The 16,234-nt window shown below is 32.6% G+C and overlaps 3 protein-coding genes across 4 annotated transcripts in view; all 3 read right to left on the bottom strand.

Moving 5' to 3' along the window:
• LOC106678752 (uncharacterized) overlaps window positions 1-2,797 on the bottom strand; it is an 8,646-nt gene extending 5,849 nt beyond the window's left edge. Inside the window, exons 1-2 of the mRNA XM_014417491.3 lie at window positions 2,521-2,797; window positions 750-985 (exon numbers count right to left, since the gene is read on the bottom strand). Coding sequence (XP_014272977.1) covers window positions 750-985; window positions 2,521-2,531 — 247 coding nt within the window. The 5' untranslated portion in view covers window positions 2,532-2,797. The remainder of the gene's footprint in view (window positions 1-749; window positions 986-2,520) is intronic.
• A 2,080-nt stretch (window positions 2,798-4,877) lies between these two features.
• Window positions 4,878-5,396, bottom strand: LOC136795304 (general transcription factor II-I repeat domain-containing protein 2B-like). The gene has a single exon (XM_067045439.1). It carries the CDS (start codon window positions 5,394-5,396, stop codon window positions 4,878-4,880), a length of 519 nt encoding a protein of 172 aa, XP_066901540.1.
• A 4,521-nt stretch (window positions 5,397-9,917) lies between these two features.
• The window catches only part of Rilpl (Rab interacting lysosomal protein like), a 32,135-nt gene continuing 25,818 nt past the window's right edge, over window positions 9,918-16,234 (bottom strand). Inside the window, exons 6-8 of one of the 2 annotated variants that reach the window (XM_014417504.2) lie at window positions 14,914-15,045; window positions 13,409-13,547; window positions 9,921-12,065 (exon numbers count right to left, since the gene is read on the bottom strand). In XM_014417504.2, the coding sequence (XP_014272990.1) occupies window positions 13,430-13,547; window positions 14,914-15,045 (250 nt within the window). In that variant the 3' untranslated portion in view covers window positions 9,921-12,065; window positions 13,409-13,429. Of the gene's footprint in view, window positions 13,548-14,913; window positions 15,046-16,234 lie in introns of both variants that reach the window. The other variant, XM_014417503.2, reaches the window with a different exon arrangement.

Here is a 16,234-nt window from a genome sequence, read left to right as displayed (position 1 = left end):
AATTTAGCTAAAACAGTATATAGTTTAAAAACTTAAACATAGTTGTAATATATTAATAAAAATTGTATGTACTTTTGCACGTAGACAACTGAAGTTATATGCAATATTTAATGAGAATTTAAAAACAAAATAACAAATAAATAAACTTATATATAAAGGCCTCAATATCTCATTTGTTGCGATTTAATCCGAAATAGATATACCGTTTCCTGATAACACCGAAGCAATTGAAAAGAAGATGGCCACGGGATATTTTCACTGAAAGTAGTGATTGAAGTGCTATCATTCCAGTTAAAATCTAGAAAACACGTTTTGTTTTTTAGTTTTAAAACTGCCATGGAAGTTGTGCCAATACTTGATAATATTATATCACAAAAAAAATTAACGATTATCTCTCACAGTAATAGTAGTCACGTGGTAGTCACGTTGGACTAAACCGCTAAGTCATTATTTGCGCAAGTAGGAATCTGGAGCAGGAAACATGTAAGGCACATATAAGAGAAACCCTCTCCCACCAACGCGCAACCAACCCCTTTTCAACGATAAAGTATTTTTTTTCATTTTTATTATCTTTACTTATTTCAGATACGAGTAAAGGAGATATCTTTAAGATTTATATTTAATAAAATAATCTTAAATAACTACCACTTCCTTTCCTCTGACAATAACCAATGAAATTTTAATTATTTATACCATCGTCTAAATTCTATTCGTATTCAATGATCAAGTAAGAAGAAGTTAAAGCATACCTGGGGCAACAGTTGTTGAAGGGCGGGCTGTTGTTGAAGGCTGGACACTTGTAGTGGAAACAAGAGGAGCTTGTGTCGCCGGTTTGGAAGTGAGCACAATGGTGACTGGTGTACTATTCTCGTCCGGCTCTTTCATTTCTATTTCATTCTCATTCGAGCATTTTACGATACTCACAAGAACCACTACTAAGAAAATTGTGGACAGTAATCTGAGACGAAAAATATCCTTACTGTATCTGCAAAATTACATCAAATATGTAAATTTTATTAGAAATTTGACAGTTGACCATGGTAATTGATCTATCAAAATATGGACGGAGTAGAGGTTATAATTAAAAAAATAAAAGAATATTTATTGAATGTTTCGGCACATTTCCTAAGTTCTTCAGGAGTACAAAGACAATATACAATAAACATGAGAGTTATATAAATGAATGGACCGAATGAGTATAAATGGTAAAAACTCATCATTAGCACAAGACATCATTAGCTTACATCTCACTGCTAAAATTGAATATTGAAATTGAAACAACACAAAATAAATAAATGTCTCAAATCACTGATTCCTTTATTTATATACTTTCAATGATCCTCAACGTTATTGTATCTCTTCTTTCTACACCTCAAAATGGACTTTAATGTGGCATTAATTTATTTAAGGGTTTTACAGCAAATATCCAAATCCCCATGCCAAAAAAGTTTTATATTAAGCACGAAAACCTCTAATTTCAACAAAACAAGATATTTTAATTTGCATTTATTTTGAAATACAATGTTGTGTCACTAAATTACACTTATTTTAAAAATAAAACTTTGTTGAAATTAGAGGTTTTTCATATCAGCTGTAAATTTGCCGAAGTGGATAATGTGAGTTTTGAAATTGAGTATTCAGACTCTAAAATTGATTTACACTATTTTAATTTTTACCACCACTTCGACTCTATTATCCTAGATTATTTATACTTTAACCAAACAATGGAAAATACGGATGGAAATGGAATAATATGGAGCTCAATAAACTCTTATTTACAGCCGTACAGTAATAAAAGTCAGCGAACGCCTTAAAACAAGGTAAAGTTGTGCCTCATAGGGTCAGAATAGGCCATAACGGAATTTCTCATACCAATACTCCTAAATGACTAGTTATTAAAGCTATTAGTTTTCAAATTCGCTGCACGGCAGAGCTAAATTGATACGTATCAATTATAACTACTGTTTAATTAATTAATGTAATAAGTGATAGTTGATCATTTATCAAGTTACGAATATTGGAACTAGTACATAAATTTTGAACTGCCATATTTTTTCTCCCAGTTTATTTCGGAGGGTCTCCTTCCGCCCCTACCCTGTGGATCCGACAATGGCTACTACGTTGACTAACACTACAGGTGTGTGTGCGTGTGCGTGCATCAATTGATATTGTCAAGTGATATTGACAACCAGGATATTATATTTTATTATCAATTTTAGGAAGAAAATCATCTAATTTATTTCGGATAGTTACTTTCACTAATTTAAATATTTTTATATATCGCTAAATGATTTCATCTCTAAAGGCACCGTATCAAATAAATTCCACGAACTTGGTACTTTTAACAATTTTCCCAAGACCTATATGATTAAATGCATTATGCATGATTAAATCATTTAATTCATAACCATTCTTTGTGCTATGGAAGGACAAAATAAACTTGTGATATACACTATTTCTTAAAATAAATATTTAAAAAAATGGTTAGAAATATTTAAAAAAACAAACATTAAGACCTACTTGGTGCTCATCCTCACAACGTCGGCTACTCACTAGTGGAGAAAGGAGGTCAGATAGAACCCGTTAGTTTCAATCGTTTATTTCTTTCCAGACAATTCTTCCTATATTCTGGAAAATAATTATTGTTTTCCTTATTCTGTTTCCAATAAAAGTAATGAATAAAAATTGTGATTAGTTAACATTTCAGTAAAATCTAAGTATACATACTTTATACCGGGGCTGTCTAGGAGGAATTTCCTGAAATTTGCTTTCCACATGAACATTTTTGGAATAAAAAGTCAAGGCAAAAGGACTCCATAGGGTCTCATTGATGGTATTCTGAGTTAGGCCAAAAGTAATTGCATAATTTTAATTGTAATCAATTACAGTAATTTGAAACTGGGAAACGAAATTACAATTTTAAGCAGGAATTTCAACTACTTGATGAAACACCGGGATAACTTAATGAACCCGAAATAATAATTACTAGTTGAACCAAAGGAATCGCAATTATACTTGACTAATTATATTAAGCGATTTCAATTACATTTTGCACTACACTGATGGTATTTAGGAAGATGATAATTGAATTTGACTTTGTTGTAATACAATAACCAAAAAAAAATTATTTGGGTTGATTTTTTTTTCACAAACTTTAAAAGCAATCGGTTTGTGAACCAAAAAAGGTTGATGAATTCAAATAATATTTTATGTGGTTCTAATACATAAGAATTTGAGCTCTTACATTCAGATAGAGGCATAAAAAAAAAAATCGGTAAAAGTTTTTCTGAACTTCATATGTTCCTAATTATAATCTTATAAATGAGCGTTTCTTAATGGGATTAACTTCCTCAAATCTAGCACGTTCCGGGACTAGAGGTATGCTGGATTACAGAATGAATATTAGGAAATAACGTGACTTCAACATAAAATAACTGAACAGCATGTTTTTATTATTTAAACAGCTTCAGTGGACAAGAAAACTTGAATAATAACGTAAAAAAAAATATATGAAACAAAAAAGTGCATAGTAGACTTCAAATTTAAAAATATTTAACTTGAAATCGGCCGAAGACTAGTTCCTTTCTGGTCGTACTCAACGAACGGCTCCCAGTTTTATCCGACTTTTTTCTCTCGCTCTTTCCGACCACAAATTTGAAAAAGTCACGATTGATATTTTCGAACTATTTAAATTTTTATATTTTTTGTCGGAAGTTGCGTCGGATTATCTACAATCGGAAATCTAAAGCGTTAGTCTTAGCTTTAGCTAGTGGCGTTTGGTTTCTCTGACTCACAGTACCTTTTCTCCAGTATTTACTCCGCCACCAATGGTGAAAATTTTCTCTATGACAGTAGCTTCCATTTCACCACCATTTTATAACCTATTAAAACTGATAGAAAGAGATTGACTATTTACACTTTTTTAAATTTCCGTATTCGTAGTTAAACAAAAAAAAATCAAAGTTAAGTTCTAAACTAAGCTTTATTCATATCTATAAAAAAACAAAGCCGTATAAGTTGTGATACAAATGTAAACAAAAACTTAGTTTGTTTTTTTAGCACGATTTATAAATTAATTATTATTTTTTATATAGATTCAATTGTACCTATTTGTTTAAATTGCGTTTCAAAATTACATTTATCTTGGTCCTGGCTCATCCAGAGATATCTCAACTGATAAACCACTGTTTAAAGAAAAAAAATTGCCATGCCCCATACTAGATCACTTAGAAGTAATTGAAGAGGATGTCATTGAATCAGACCGTAAAGACACAATTAATGACATTATCCAGTAAATTCTAATAATAACTGAATGTATTATTACAAGTGGTGAATAAAAATATGTAGGTCATAATTATAAAAAGAGGGAAGAGTTGGAGTAAGGAGCATTGAGGGACACCTGTAAAAAGTTGAAAAGAGGGGGGAGTTTATTAGAATTGATAGTTGTTTGGAAGTGGAGAGACAAGAGTAAAACTAGTTTAAAACACTACTGAATAAGGTGAGGTTGAAAATTTCAAAGTGTAGGAATACATAATCAATTGAAGTAATGCGCTGTTTATACCCCAGTGAGTGGCCGTACTAAGAAATGAAAACTAAACTCCCCACCACGGTTACAATAGAGAGCACCCTGTAGATCAGGTATGGGCATCCTTTGACATGTTGTGGGCCAAACATTAATGTGCAAATACGTTCGCGGGCCGCGTTTATAAGTAGTGTCCATAATTTTTAACGATAGATATCAGACATGAAACAATACGACATTGGTATTATAATACAATTTATAAAATAACAAAATGAAATGGAAAAAAAATAGGTAAAACATTATAATTAAATCGTGAAATTTGGAATTATTACAAACTACGAAAGTTACACCGATATCAATGAGATGCCTGAGCTTGAATTTGGGAAACTAATCCATCGATGTTTGGATTAATTCCACTGATACAAAAACATAAAGAATTTTCCAAATTATAGTCAGTCAACCTTGTACGATGGTTTGATTTATTAACTTTCATCATTGAAAAGAACTGTTCGCATTTATAAGTACTGCCAAACGTATAAATCAATCTTCTTGCTAATTTTCTAAGCTGCGGAAAATGGTCTTCTTCAAGGTATTTTTTGTATAAATCGCACAACTCCACGTCTTCAAATTTAGATTTTAGGAGTGAGTTTTTTTGAGTCTTGATCAACTCCATTTGCAACTGTAATGGATCATTTTGTACATTATTTTTTGTTAGAGAAGCAAATAAATTGAAACAGTCTTCCATGTTTTTGAAATCGCTACATCTGTTTGAAAATTGCTCCGACAGTAACTTGAGTTCTTCAGGATATTGAGCATAAGCAATATGTTCATACGCAGAGAGCATGGTGAAATGGTAACTGTTACCAGACAGCATCTGTGCCTCCCACAAACGGATTTTGTTCTGAAACGCTTTCAAATGGCTGAACAAATCAATTACTAACTGTCCTTGTTTTTGAAGTTTCAAATTTAAATTATTTAAAATACCTTTTTAACTTCATTAAAAATGTCCTCTCCTGTAGTGGTTCCTTTTAGTGGCTGTAAAGCAAGCATTTCCTCAGTAACGGTGAACTCTTTATCAACACCTCGAATAATTATAGCCAGTTGAACTGTTTTAGACAAATCGGTGATCTCGTCTAATGCTATGAAAAATGATTCAAAACCAGCCATACGTTCAGTCAATGTTGTTTTTATATCATTAGCCATCATTTCTATACGTCGGATAGCAGTTTGTCTTGATAAACTAATTTTTCCAAATTCATTTTTCTTTTCAGGGCACAAAACACAGCAAACTTCCTTGATAGATTCTCCTTCGGCTAATGGTTTTAATGTCTTTGCCAATTTTGAACTAACTCTAAAAACTAGTTTTCACAACATCATCATGTTGTGTTCTTCGTGTATGAAACATTTCCTGCTGTTTTTCCAAATTTGCGGTAAGCTTCCGGATTTAGTCTTTTTTTATTTGTCCTGTCAGTGAGTGCAGCGTAGGATACTTAGCTGAATAATGCCTCTTTATAATGAATTCCTTTATCACTGAAATGGATTCATTACGCAGCAAACAAATAGGCTTACCATTGTGCAAGATAAAGGAGAATTCTTCAGTCCATTTTTCTTGAAACTGGTGACCCTCTGCATCTACTTTTCGTTTCTTTCCACCCGACATCATTTTCGTTCGATAAAGTTAATAACAAAATATAATTAGTAAGCACTCAAGATGCACACAAAGCAAATTGACGGCACTAGCAGTTCGCTAGGACATCGCTTGTCGAAGTTATCACCTCGATAGCTCAAATAGAACTGAACTAAAGTTCTTTTTTTCCCACCCTTTTATTTTATTTTTACCATTTACAATATATAATATAAGAAATATATGCATATATACTATTTACAAATTAATTTCCAATTTTTACCTATGGGTACTATTAGGATAGGGTAAGGAGTGCTATAGGGTTATTATTATGGCACTTTGTGCCTTTAATTTATTATTTTTATTTGCTGAGTAGGGAGGAACCACTCTGCTAGGTTCTTTATTTTATTAAATTCAGGCTGTAGAGCCAGAATCCCTTCCCTCGGCGAGCACGTCAACCAAGGGGACATTACTTTGCCACCTCCCAGGTCTTGGTGGAGGGGCGATTTCTCGAAACAGCGGATTGGCACAGGCTTTCAGCCCATCAAAGAATTTGATGTGTCTACGGCCTATGAATTCCAGCACAGAGGGGAGCTGGAGGTCCTCACGTATGACGCTGTTCCTGGCCCTTTGGAGTGATGTTTCCTTGACTATTCGCCGAAGGAGGGAATTCTGGAAGCTCTGCAGTTTGGAAAACGTAGTTTTGTAGAGGTGCCGCACCATAGAGCAGAGTTGGGCGGATTATTGCCTTAAATATTTGAAATCTTAATCTTAAAGATATCTGTTGTGAGGTAAGCAGGTGGTAGAGCCTATATGACTTCTGCCGGGCTAGCTTCAGTCTCTCCCTGACATGACTGGAGAAGGTAAGATCCCTGTCTAGAATCACGCCAAGGTAGAGGATGGTGTTAGAGATTTTCCGACCCGCGCAATCCACGACGAACCGCTGTGGTAGCTTGCACTTCTTACCCTTTTGAAAGTACATTACTATGGCATCAGTCTTTTCAGTGTTAACCCTGATGCCGTCATTTTTTAGTGCGGCTACGATGGTGGCTGAAGCGGTTTGTGCATGGTGGAGGGCCCGATCATCTCACGCTGGAAGCATAGACCCTAATATCGTCAGCATAGGCTGCTACCACTCCCTCAGGATGCTTGAGGGCCACTATTGGTGCCATGAAAACGACAAACAATAGAGGCCCCAGCACAGAGCCTTGAGGGACTCCACAGGTGATAGGGACCGGAGGAGATAAGTCCTCGCCAACTCTTACCACAAAGGATCTTCCAATAAGAAAGTTTCCGATCAGTCGGCATAGAGTTGCGGGGAACTTGAACTCCTCCAGTCGGCGGAGCAGAATCGAGTGTCAAAGGCCTGGCACCAGTCCAGGGAGATGAAGGCTGTAGTATTATTATTCTTCATATGCTCTATAGTGCGCGCTTGGAGTTTCACCAGGTGATGTTCGCATGCAGAACTTTGTTGAAACCCAGTTTGTTCAGGGGGTATCATATCAGCTTCCCTGCAGTGCTCCATGAGATGGTGATACATCTCCTACAGGAGCCGCTCAAAGACCTTGCTCATGTGCGAGAGGAGGCTGATCGGGCGGTAGTGCTCTGCCAGGTCACCTTCCTTTCCAGGCTTGAGAAGCGGCACTATGATCGCTTGTTTCCAGGCAGCTGGAAGTACGAGATCCGCATGCATGAGTTGAAGGTGTTCAGCAGAAAGGCTTTACCCTTCCTGGGAAGCATCTTCAAGAGTACTCTTGGGATTCCGTCCTGCCCAGTACTTGTTTCCCTTGGTGCGGCTTAGTACCGACTCCAGCTGGCTAAAGGTGGAGAAGATGGGCTTCTCAACTGGACTTGGTGGTCTCCCAGGTGGTGGTGGAGGAGCACTAGCCGTCCGCTCAGCATCCTTCGCTGCATAGCTTGAGGCCAAGAGGGCAACCTGCTCCCCAGACATCATCAGGTCGCTCCCAGAAGTCAGATGTACCGCATTCCTCTGGGTAACAAATGTCCTGACTAACTTCCAGAACTGACGATGGTCATCGTGAGTTCTACGGAGCTAGTCATGCCAGAGCACAGTCTCTCAGTCACGCATAAGTGAGGCTATCTGTCGAGTCATCACATTGGTGACCAGTTGCATGCTTGGGAAAGAAGACATTGCGTAAGTTGTTCCATTGGCGAATCAGAGTAAGGATATAATTTGGTGGCTTCCTGATAGCATTGGCGAAGGGAGAGAATGTTGGGATGCTCCTATTGGCTGCCTCCTGGATGGTAGTAGTGATGATCTCCACAACTGAGTCCACCTCTTCCAGTATACAGTAGTGGGTGATCATTGGCAGTGCTTCAACAACTCGACCTGTAGTCTTTCCAGTAGGCTTTGTGTAGTAGTTATTTGCTCGCTGGTGGAGTGGCGAGTGTACCATCAAGTACATAGTACAGGCCGGTTCGTAGGGCAGCACTCACCAGTCCAAGACCATGTGCATATATCTGGTCAGGAGGAGGTCGAGAAGTGATGTGCACGAAGGGCGAGACACATGCCTAAAGGTATGCACTCCCAGGTGGAAGAGAGCCAGCTTGGTCTTGGTGATATAGATACCCAGTGGATTGCTACTGCTATACAGCCGTGTACCGGGCGTTGAAGTCCAGGAGGACGACATGACGGCTCATCTCCTATAGACACAGGTGAACGTGTAACGGTGTTTAAACTGTACGTCCACTGAAGGAATGTCACCAGGATCATGACTCCCTCACGAGTACTGGACGAGCTAACCTCTCGGTATGTGGTGTACCCCTCAAAGTATATCCATGATGAGCCGGAGAGCATGGTGTCGGTCACTACCACCACTGATGGTCTGTGCTGCTGCAGGAGAAGCTTGTTTTTGGCCTGCCTTGGTGAGAGGCCTCTGACATGGTAAGGTATCACAAGATGTTCAGTCACAATGACGAGCAAGAATTTTGCCTGTCATTTCCATCAACATCGTTACCATCCCCATCATCTGGTCCATACGGGCACACAGATGTTGGATGACGGGCATATCAGGGGCGAAATAAAGTTCGGGCCATCTACCTGCTTATATAGGCAAAATGAAGAAATGATCAAAGCCTTTCATGTTTTCCGCCTCACTCTTTGATGATTGCCACCACACGGCTTGCTCGCTAACTTGATTCTGTGACTATGAGTAAGTAGTGTAACGTATTTTTTTAATTGGGTCTTTCAAAATGTCTCGCGGGCCGAATCAAATCTTACAGCGGGGTGGGGGTTGTCCATATATGCTGTAGATGATCTCCTGAATTTAAAAAAAAATTAATTAAAGGCGTTTAGGAAATCAAAAAAGAACTAAGACAGTGACTTTATGTCATATGCATATGAAGCACATGGTATGGAAAATTTAGATCAGGAACCTATTTGGAAAGGAATAAAGAGAACTTTCAATTCATGGAAAATGTCATGGTATGACTAGACAAACTTAAAAACTTTTAAAAAACCAACTATGATTTTTTTCAAGGCAGTAGGAAAGAAGGATTTTCAATAGAAAAGTTGTAAACATAAAAGAAAACAGTAGGAAGGACAGGAATGACAGGAAGATAAGAGTATAAGAATTTGATCAGGAACAGAGTTCAATTATATAAAAAAAATATGTTTAGGGAGGGAGGGATAGAGGAGAGAGATAGAGAAAAATACAACATTAAGGTTAGACTTGCTTATTTGTATTTTATATCAATAAAAATTTTGAAAAAAATTTAAAACCAAGTTATAAATACAATAATAAATTAAAATAATAATTTAAGTAAATTGTTAATTAGACCTGAAGATATTAACCTATTTACAGAACAACATTTACACCACAATTTATAACTTTATATGGTAAATATTATTTCAAAAACTATAATTGCAAAGATTGAAAATTATAAAAAAAAATATATAAATATATAAAAAAGTTTATATCATAAAATCGAATTCATAATTCTAAACTTAAAAATTAAAATAAACAATTGTCATGAAAAAGTAACTATCATAAAGAAATATTCAAACATTGTTTTATCAAAACTTGATGAAAATATCAGTAAGTTATAACAGCCATAACATGAAACATATAGATAATTTACTTAAATTTTAAAATTACTCTATCACTATATTCATTCATCTGGTAATATAGAAAATATGGTGATATTTCTATAGGTTTAGTCATTTAAGTATTTAAGTACATTATGTCTTAGGCACTTATCAAAAAATAATTTAATTTAAGAAGTAGTGCCTAAATATCTGGAAGACTGAAAATCAATATTTTACAATAAAAATAAAGAAACAAAAGAAAATTCTACAAAGAAAACTTTATTAAAATATCGCATAAAAAATATTTGTTAAAATGTGGTCCAATCACAATTATTAATTATTAATCAGTGTTAATGAAAAAACTAATAGTACACAAAAAACCATATTGAAACAATAATTTTAAAATATTAATATAAAACACAGAATAAAGTAAAAAAAAAAAATAGTAAAGTTTTATTTGAAAAATACATGCTGATATTTATTTTTCAAAAGAGAAAAATAAACAAATTTTTAAATGGATTCTTTTGCAACTAAATAATAACAAAACCATTCAATGACATAATCATACGAAAACAGCAAATTACTAAATTTTAAACATTCTGTTTCATAAAAAGAAAAATAATTAAGATCCTTCAGATTGGAAGGAAAAAAAAATTAAATAATGATCAAATCACAGTAAAAGCACCATAGAAAAAATTTGTTGTATTCAAGAGTAGATAGACATGTAATTGTGACATATAAATCGGAGAATGTTAAATTCCTGAATAATAGGTGTATAATCATTGAATAGCAGTAAAACATTTCCATCAGACCACACACAAACGAATAAAACAATTTTACAAGACATTTGTTAATACAAAATAACTAATGAAATTAATGTAAGTTTACATAATTTTAATTAAAATAATAAAATAAATAAAATAAGGGTAACTTCAGTCTAATTGTTATCACAATGAAGATGTCTTTTAAGATCAATACACCTACTCTGTCACGTATGAATTACTATATATATTTACATCATAAATTGTAAGAAGTCACTTCTCCAACACTTTCTCAGTAAAATTTAGAGCTACCATTCAACAGTGTATTACAATAAAGCATTAGAAAATATTTAACAAGAACATTCCCGATCTGAAACAATAGTGAAGATTTATTTCTTAAATGCACAAATTACGTGTATTAAAAAGTACCTTTTTACTTAAATGAGATTAACATCTATTTCTACTAAAAATAACCCTAACATTCAAACCTTGAATATAATTAAATAGTTTTTATTTTAACAAAACTAACAAATTAGAATGTAATATGTCGATTGAAAAAAAGATACCTCTGAAAATACAATAAATAGGAAAATTCTAATTTGGAATCCAAACTTTATTGTATCTCATGTCTTGTAACACTTCAAAACCATTCTTCTTACAAAATCAGTCTAAACCAGTAGGGTGAAAAGAAATTTACACAACATCAAAAATAAAAGACTACAATTCTGAAGAAACATCTAAACTCAAAAATATATACATGTTCACACATATAAATCACATAATCTTGAAAGGAGCTAAGTGATATTTTGGAGAAAATTTATAATGTGGAATATATCATGATTAGAGTACATCCATCGATTAGAGTTTGTTGGAACAAATTCAGTACACAGCTATCTAAAATTGCATTCGTCCTATAGTAGCTATAACAACTAACAGTATAATATATCAATGTTAATACATATAAATTTAAATACTTGACCAATTTTTCAAAAATGTTTTACCATAAAAGATAGAGTAGTTCTGATTGTCAGGTACATTAGTTATGATGATAATCAAATAATAAATTTAAAGTTTTCATCTTACTCCTTTCCTCATGCCTGAGCAGTCCATCTATTAAAAGATGAATAAATTAAGGTTATTTACACAATAAGTAGCAACAAGTTCGGCACTCTATAGGTAATTGTTATCTATATTATAAAAGATTAAACATTGAACACAACTTCTATTTATTTATCAACAGATAACAGTGAAAAAAAAGGCTGTTTCAACACCCTTTTTTTCAGAATATTGATGCAATACTAAAATGAAATGAACATGTAAAAAATAAAAGTGAAGAGTCAAAACTTTTAAAAAGAAACAAGTAATAGATCCTGTTAATCAAATTTGGTGGGGAAAAATCTCAAAAACCAATGAAGAGTTAGATTTTACTGAAAAAGCAATATCTAAAAACGGTGTTATATAAAAGTAAAAATTATGAGGGTACACAAGTACCACTGTTAAAACACAAAAGTACCCAATTAAAATTTTATTTAAACTCATTACAATGAAGAATTGTTGGCATAGTTCCAGAAATAATAATTTTCATTCAAATTTGTTATGAAGACAGTAAATGAAAAAATTTCAAAGAATTCCCTCCCCATTCTCCAATCACCATTGTGTTAATCTTAAAGCATCTTAAAATCAAATATTAAACTTGGATATTAAATAAGAAATTATAGGGAAACAAAACTAAATGAACATGTGAGTATAGAAAATTTTGAAGGTACTACAAACTTAATGACTTACTAATTTGATAAAATGACAGTAACAGAAATGCTAATACATACTTAATGTTATTAGAATCATGTGTTCCATTAAATTAGCTGAATTTGACAGTAATCATAATAAAATTCCATACTGGGATTTAAAAACAAACAAAAAGGAAATAACATGAGGGAAACTATTGAAATGATTGTTGTTTTAGAATATTAAATGTCAAAGAAGTTGCAATTTCAAAGCCATCAAACGCAGATAAACTTATAAACAATGTTGTCGGAAAGATAATGTATTCCTTATATAAAATGTAAAATATTTTTTAAAAGATGATAAAATGATTTGCATTTGTATTGAATAAACTTATAAATATATTCTTTAAATTCTAAAGCCTCAGAAATTATATTCAGTTTATAAAGATGTTAATCTCAATCTTCTCAAAATATTTCTGAAGTTTATCAATAGCATAAAACAATTTTTTCAATGGAATACTCCTTATCTTGAACAAAGAAAATGAACAATTTATCAATATTGCTATAGAGTGATATTAAATCTCACTGTTTCAGAAACAGTTGTTACTCGTTCTTAGGCGTTAGATCACTTGTTACAAATAAATGTTACATAATTTCTTTTTAAGCGTTTCATAAGAGTGAAAGTAACTATAATATATTTATGATATTTATTTAAAAAAAATAATATACATTTTAAATATCTTGAACATTTCACAGAAGAGAATCAGGGGGGCTTGAAGTCAGTGACATTTTTGAAAAAGTTGATAAGTTTTTCTTAGGACTATTACCCAGTAATGTAACATTAGCCTCATTGAACAACTTTCTGAACCTAGAAAAAATGATGGAAAATCAAAACAGAAAATTAGTAAACATTTTAAAATAGGGAAAGATAAATAGATAAATTTTAACACTGAACTAAGTAAGAATCAATATAATTTATAAATGTAATTCATTGTACCATTTTAATTATTATTTCAGTCAACAGTTGATTTATATACTACCAATATATGAAATATAAAAATAAGATATGAAAATCTGGTGTGGTAGATGGATCACAACTTTCACTTACCACTCTACTTTGAATAGATATTAGTTTCCGCTCAATTAGGGTTACTGCGAGTTATATGACCACAATAATTTTTTCTTCTTTACTTACCTAGCCTCAGAGTACAGCAAAACGTAGATACATTTACAATTACTATAATTAAGAATTGCAAACATGCAATTACAATTACAAATAACTGTAATTACAATTACTTGATGAATTACTACAATTGTTCTAGTGATCCCCCAATCACAAGATCACTCAATTAATTACAATTACCAATTACATTTTATTTTTTAATAAAAGTTTTTTATACAGGTTATTTTTTCCTAAAATTCCAAATAATTATAATAGAAGTATAAGCAATTATAATTATAATTACAAACACTTAATAACAAAACGGTAAGAATCCGTTCTACAATTGCTCCAAATCATGAAAATGATATCCAATTTAAGATTATACAATGCCGTACAGATTAATAAATGTATCATTTATTAATCTGTACTTATATTTGTTAATTCTTTTAACACAAGAATTAAATTACATATAATTGTAATTTCAATTACTAAGGGTCAAGAAGTAATTGTAATTGCAATTACTTAGTATCAAGAAGTCAAGTAATTCAGAATGCCAATTATTATTACTTCAGTCTAATTTTTCTTCAAAACCAGTATTTTTTTTTTGTTTTGGACCATTTGACGGTTATCTAAAAAACATGGTTTACTAGGGACACCCTTTAAAAAATTGTATCCCTACACTTCAACAGATTAAGGTAGAAAGGTAAGATTGGTGGCATTGAACTACACTTTTGGTAAACTACCCCTTACTAAATGAATCAGATTTACTCCTGGAACGCCATTAATATTAATTTCCTCCTGTATATTTCATAAGCAAGGAATAGCAAGAGAGATTTCATTTATGTGTATCAAGCAGTTTGCTCAGAAATACATAAAATTGATTAATTGCTATTTTTCAAAACACACTTATCTTATTTTGATATTGATTATTGTTCATTATTTTAGTTTAGTGAAGGTCTAGAAACTGAAAACAGTCTCTAAGAAAAAAATATTCATACAAGACAACATTTTTTTAATCTCCTAAACACACTCACTGATTCATAGAGAAAGAATAAAAATAAATAAAACTTACAGTTTCCTGATTCTAGATTCTGACTTTCTCCATGGAGCATCATTAGGTTCAAATGGTAACGGGCCCTGAACAGGAGCATCATCATCAGGAGAGGGTTCATCATCAGTAGAGGGTTCATCATCTTCTTCAATTCTATAATATAAAACATAATTTAGGTTGGATAATTATGTGCAAAAAAAGCTTTCCTTCTTTACATTATAGTAAATTCACAGTTATTTCCATGACAGGCAAACTCAGTAGTTCATGTAGGGGGTCATTTTTGGACTACTTTATATGGGGTCATTTCCCGACTACTTGCAGTCCACAGTCTTTACTGACTTTGATTTTTGGAATTTCTTATGAATAAGAGATTTAATATACTCTAGGTCTGAAACACTACTTAACAAAATAATAATAGTTCCAATATTTGTCTATCTGAGTAACTGTCTGAGCTTAAAATCTGAAACCAAACAAGTACGAAATTAAGTTTACAACAAAAAATGAGACTTCTAGCTAAACTTTCTGGCATTTTTTAAAAGGAAACCTTTCTCTAATTATCCAACATTGAATTAGCAATATGCCGGAAATTAAGGGTCTAAAACATGAAATTTACAGAAAAAAACATGTGACCCATTGTTTATCAGTACTGAAACTAAAATGAAAAGTTCCCTAGTTTTCAACAAGACAGGTAAATATTGCGCACCAATTCAATCTTTCAAGAGTGGTAACTCTGTTGAAGATGAGACCTGCACTGGATCCTCGCTTTTCAGTCTTTGCTGTTCCTTGACTTAGGAAGTTTGATAATGATGTTAGTATATTTTCGTTCAATATATGAATAAACTATTGTTTTTTTAAACCATTGTTAGATACAACAAAAATCAACCCAGGTTTCTGACTCAGGATCATTATTTAAAAATTGGCATTAACTGTTGTCTTGATATATCAGCACCGCAACCAAGTTTTTTGGTTATAGTGTTGACATTAAGAGTTATTATTCATAATTTTAACAGATATGTCGATAATTAACCAATGCTACAAGTAAAGGTGAAAAAAAAGTACAGAAAATGAATTAATTTAAGTTTTTAAAAGTTTACACTTAAAATTCTAAAGTTATTTTTTCTGGTCTATATATTTTTTTCTTTATCATAATATCTCGCATTTATGATTATATTAAGCACCTACATCGATTTTTCTTTGGATAATATAGCCTTTATTAATTGTTTAATAAGACTGAGATTTCAGCACCATTATAATAATTATACTAAATTACATATATATTAAAAAAAAAAATTAAATCTGTACCACTACAACCCATAAAAGGTCAGGGGCACAGTACTATATC

Source organism: Halyomorpha halys, unplaced genomic scaffold, assembly GCF_000696795.3.
Source record: "Halyomorpha halys isolate HHAL.00 unplaced genomic scaffold, Hhal_1.1 Scaffold158.1, whole genome shotgun sequence".
Classification (NCBI taxonomy): domain Eukaryota; kingdom Metazoa; phylum Arthropoda; class Insecta; order Hemiptera; family Pentatomidae; genus Halyomorpha; species Halyomorpha halys.
The sequence above is the reverse complement of the archived record's forward strand: the minus strand, read 5'-3'. Positions and strand labels throughout refer to the sequence as shown.